This window comes from Macrobrachium nipponense, chromosome 41 (genome assembly GCF_015104395.2).
Source record: "Macrobrachium nipponense isolate FS-2020 chromosome 41, ASM1510439v2, whole genome shotgun sequence".
Classification (NCBI taxonomy): Eukaryota; Metazoa; Arthropoda; class Malacostraca; order Decapoda; family Palaemonidae; genus Macrobrachium; species Macrobrachium nipponense.
The window spans coordinates 3,205,456-3,210,455 of NC_061102.1; the positions used below are offsets into that span (position 1 = coordinate 3,205,456).

Consider the following 5,000-nt stretch of genomic DNA (forward strand, 5'->3'; position numbering starts at 1 on the left):
GATCATCCTCCTTCCAATGATCAAATGTACCAAATTGCAGCCCTCTAGCCTCAGTAGTGTTTTTTTTATTTAATGTTTAAGTTCGCCCTCTGATCATAAGAAACTACTGAGGCTAGAGGGTTGTAAATTGGTATGTTGGTCATCCACTCTCCAATCATCAAATGTACCAAATTGCAGCCCTCTAGCCTCAGTAGTGTTTTTTTTTATTTAAGGTTAAAGATAGCCATAATCGTGCGATAGCCGTCGAATTGTGAAACTTATTAGGTATGCTCGATGTAGTGGAGCCACTCGAGATGAGAGACATCTGTGACACTGTTGATCTTATAATAATAACCTCGACAGAGTTGTGGGCCTTTTAGATAACTTGTTAGATTTTGAGATAATTACGTCTGTAGCGGTTGTAGTAACCTTGGCAAAGTTGAGAGGTTTTGGAATGAGAAACGCATTTGTAGCACTTGCCTTTGCAGTGAGAAACACTTGTAGCACTTGCTTTTGCAATGAGAAACATCGGCAGCACTTACTTTTGGAATGAGAAACATTTGCAGCACTTGCTTTTGCAACGAGAAACATTTGTAACACTTGCTTTTGGAATGAGAAACATTTGTAGCTCTTGCTTTTGCCATGAGAATATCTGTAGCACTTGTAATGACACTTTGATTAAGTTGACGGGTTTGGAAATAACTGGCTACTATATTTGGAAACAAGAAACGTCTATAGAGCTTGTAGTAATCTTGAGAGATTTTGGAAGACAAACATCTGAAGCGCCTGTCATAATCTTATCAGCATTAGAGGCTATGGAAATAAGAAACATTACTTAAGAAAATATCTAAAGATTTTTTAAAAATTAATTTTTCACACTGAAGTTTTTCGTATCACTAAATAATTAATTAAAGCAACCTTCAACAACCTGTCGTTATTTTATCAGCATTAGAGGCTATGGAAGTGAAAAACATTACGTAAGAAAATATCTAGAGATTTTTCAAAATTTATATCTCACGCTGAAATTTTTCGTATCACTAAATAATTAATTAAAACAACGTTCAACAAAACCGTCACATGGATAAATAAAAGACATTAGTACCAATACAATATTTATTTCCTCAGTGAACACACACTTTTTTTTTTTTTAACAGAAAGGAAAAATTACACAATGGTCATTCGGGGAATTAATTAAGTCTCCTTCCCGTGGTTATGCTAGGTATGTACAACACTGATTTAATACTATAAAATAAATGCAATTTCATTGTTTATGCCCCTTCATATATTTTCAATAAAAAATATTTTTATATTAATATTTTCAATGGTTTTTTATATTCTCATATTTTCCTAAAAAAGATTCTTTTTATGTTCATATTTTCAATATATATTTTTCATATTTTCAATAGAGAACAATCATTTTTCGTATTATATTGGAAATAAAAAATTTTTCATTTTCACATTTTCAGTGAAAAATAATTTTTCATATTTTTATATTTCCAATATTTTTTTCCCATATTTTCAATAAACTTTTTGTCATATTTTCATAGTTTTGATATTTTTAATAAAAAGATTTTTTATATATTTTCAATCAAAATTCTTTTTCATGTTTGAGAAAATTTTTTTTTTTTCATATTTTCAATTGAAATTCTTTTTCATATTTTCATATTTGAGAAAATTATTTTGTTCATATTTTCAATAAAAATTCTATTTCATATTTTCATATTTGAGAAATTTTTTTTCATATTTATAATAAAAATTCGTTTACATATTTTTATATTGAAAAAAATTATTTTTTTCATATTTTCATATTTAAGAAAATTATTTTTTCATATTTAAGGAAATTATTTTTATCGTGTTTGCAAAAAAATTCTTTTACATATTTTCACATTTAAGAAAATAATTTTTTTTAACATTTTCAAATTTTGAATAACTATTTTTCATATTTTCATATTTGCAATAAAGAAGATTTTTATTTTAAATCATGGTTTTTTTGGTTTTGAAACTTCATTATGCCCAAACGTCGACGGGGACAGAACGTCTACTGGTAGTTAAGCTCGTGTAAAAATAGCAAAATATAAAAATTTTCAAAAAACTGTTTTAGCTGAATTATCCGTTCCATCTGTACGAGAAATGAAAAAAAAAAAAAATGTTGGTCAGGATCTTCTTGAATTAGCTGAAATATTGTTTGTCAGTTTTTTAATATATATAAAAAAATAAAATATACCATGAATTTGCATAAACATTCCGCGCATAATATGCAGTTATTCTGTACATTGATTATTATTTATACATATATATCGTCGTAAACTGTATGTATTCTCTCTCTCTCTCTCTCTCTCTCTCTCTCTCTCTCTCTCTCTCTCTCTCTCTCTCACACGATTATATCTTGACTTTTAGGTCTTGGATCACTCTAGTATATTGTCTTAATTACATGCTTTGTTCCCGTCTTTTTTTTTCTTCTTTTTTTTTAGTGACATTTTAATAAGTAGATGTAAGAATATTTCACTTATAATTTTTCTTAAGTAAAAATCGTCCTTGTTTTCACGTTCAGAATATCGATAATAGGCATTTCTGTTTAGGAATATTCGACACTTCCATTCGAATATTTTTCAAACATACCTTAGTAAAAAATATTGTCTTAATATTTCCCCATTTCAATTTCTGGTGTCGTTACTATCGTACACGGCTCTTTCTACATAAATACATACATACATACATACTTACATACATACATACATTTATCAAGGAGTACAAAAACGGAATATTAATGTACGGTTTGCTTACACGACACTGAAATACGACGACGCAGACACGTCCTTTATACACACGACACCTCGACCAGTCTATTTACAGAATTAATCATCCATCGTATGAAAGAGTTATAGCACAGCTTCCCACTGCGAACATTGACATTAGGAGGTTATTTGGTCTCTCGTACAGCATCTGAGAAATATTTTCTTATATAAATATAATCGCCGTGAAATCCATCCTCAAGAAATAAGAGTTGATTACTTGTCTGTCAGTCCATGACTGCGTTTTCTATTCTTCAATTTCCGTTTTCTACGCTTCAATTTGCTTGATTTAGCGACAGTAACGGACTGTTTGTTTGTTTGTTTGTTTGTTGGTATACGTATGTAGACCACATCTCTCTCTGCATCGTAAAAAAAGAAATTATTACAAAAAAGAACCTTTTATTAGATGAGCTCATTGTCAATGAATGCGGACGTATAATAATACCGGCTGTAGTCATCTATAAGCGCCCAATTAAAATGCAGGCAAATGAATCATAGCAATTAGTGAGGCGGCCCCCCACCCCCTCCCCCTCCTCCCCCTCCCCCACTCCGCCCCGCCCCGTGAATCATGAAATTTTCTGGGCGTTTATCAAAAGTAGCAGCTGTGAATTTATCAGGTCGGATGATGAATTCGAAAGATGGTTTTGGGATTATTGGTTGATTATTGACGCCATTTGATTTGATTTGAGTTTATCAACAAAAAAATGATAAATAAATAAATCAATAAATAAATCAATAAATGAATAAATAAAATATATTAGAATAAAATAAACCACTTAGGGGTTAATGCCGTTTTGGGCTTATTGGTTCTTGTCGCCAGATATAACATGCGACTTCACAAAAAAAAAGATTAAAATGATTTCACAAAAAAAAAAAAAAATTATAAATAAATATAAAATAAACCCGTAGGGGATAGTGCCATCAGTGCACCTCATGCAGTGCAATGTAGGCGTTACTTAATTAAGGTTCTTTGCAGCGTCCTTTCGGCCCCACCTAGCTGGAGCCCCCTTTTGGTCTGAAATTTATATCATTACTGTTATTACCAGTATTATGATTACTATCTTTTATGCTACCTCGGCTATTGTGTGGATAAGTGCCGTTTATTCAATTTTTATCATGTCTCATGTATCTAGATTGTGTATGTTACTGTCTGTATTTTGTATATTCCCTGTATATGGCCCTGAGCTGAAATGAAGGATATTATTATGATTATGATTATTATTATTATTATTATTATTATTATTATTATTATAATTTTTTTCCTATTTGGAAATATGTGAAGAAACATCTGTATCGGTTGATAGTCATCTTAGAATCCTATTCGATATTTGTAAAAATAACGTCACTTTCCCCTTATTTGTACAAACGGCAATATAACTTTTATTAGTGCCTCAGTGGCGTAGTTGGTATGGTCTTGGCCTGCTACCTCGGTGGCTGCGAGTTCGATTCTCGGGCGTCCACTGAGGGGTGTGAGATGCGTATTTCTGCTGATAGAAGTTCATTCTCGACGTGGTTCGGAAGTCAGGTAAATCCGTTGGTCCCATTGCTGAATAACCACAGGTTCCATGCAACGTAAAAACTCCATACAAACAAACAAACAAACAATATAACTTTTTTTCGGTAGATTCCTGGTTTAAACTGAGCCGAAGACAGGCAGCCGTCTGCAGTACTGCCGATGCGGTAAGTCAGTACTGCCGATGTGGTACGTCAGTACTGCCAATGCGGTACGCCTGTACTGCCAATGCGGTACGTCTGTACTGCCGATGCGGTATGCGGAACCAACTCTCCTTGCTGAGAGATCAAAGCCGTATTAACCAACATCGTATTCCTTGCCCTGTTTCTCTGTCCCAAGACTTAAAAAGGGCAACCGAACGTCTCTCAATAAACCCAGAAATTACCACTTAGGATAAACAGCGATGACTGTTGGGAGAGACCAACCTTTTCTAACCGGAGTAAAAAGAAAATAAAAAATGTCCAAAACGCCTCGTTTTTTATCTGTAAGTGAAAAGAGAGAGTGCGCGAGAGTGGTGGCACCAATGTACGACCTCGGAGAAGTTGAGGAGGTCGTCCCTCATCGAGGAGGTGAGGAGACAGAAGGCGATGGAGATCACGATGCTGAAGATGAAGTGGTTGTGGTGGGCCGCGGCAGCCCCGTTGCTCGTAGTCTTCATGGCCTCTGGAGTCTCGCCTGAAAATAAGAAGAAGAAGAAGCGTTTATTTACATCAGAG

General features: G+C 33.5%; 1 protein-coding gene across 1 annotated transcript in view; it reads right to left on the reverse strand.

Moving 5' to 3' along the window:
• Positions 1–3,473: 3,473 nt before the first annotated feature.
• LOC135212867 (sialoadhesin-like) overlaps positions 3,474–5,000 on the reverse strand; it is a 35,746-nt gene continuing 34,219 nt past the window's right edge. The window contains exon 7 of the mRNA XM_064246632.1: positions 3,474–4,959. Coding sequence (XP_064102702.1) covers positions 4,763–4,959 — 197 coding nt within the window. The 3' untranslated portion in view covers positions 3,474–4,762. The remainder of the gene's footprint in view (positions 4,960–5,000) is intronic.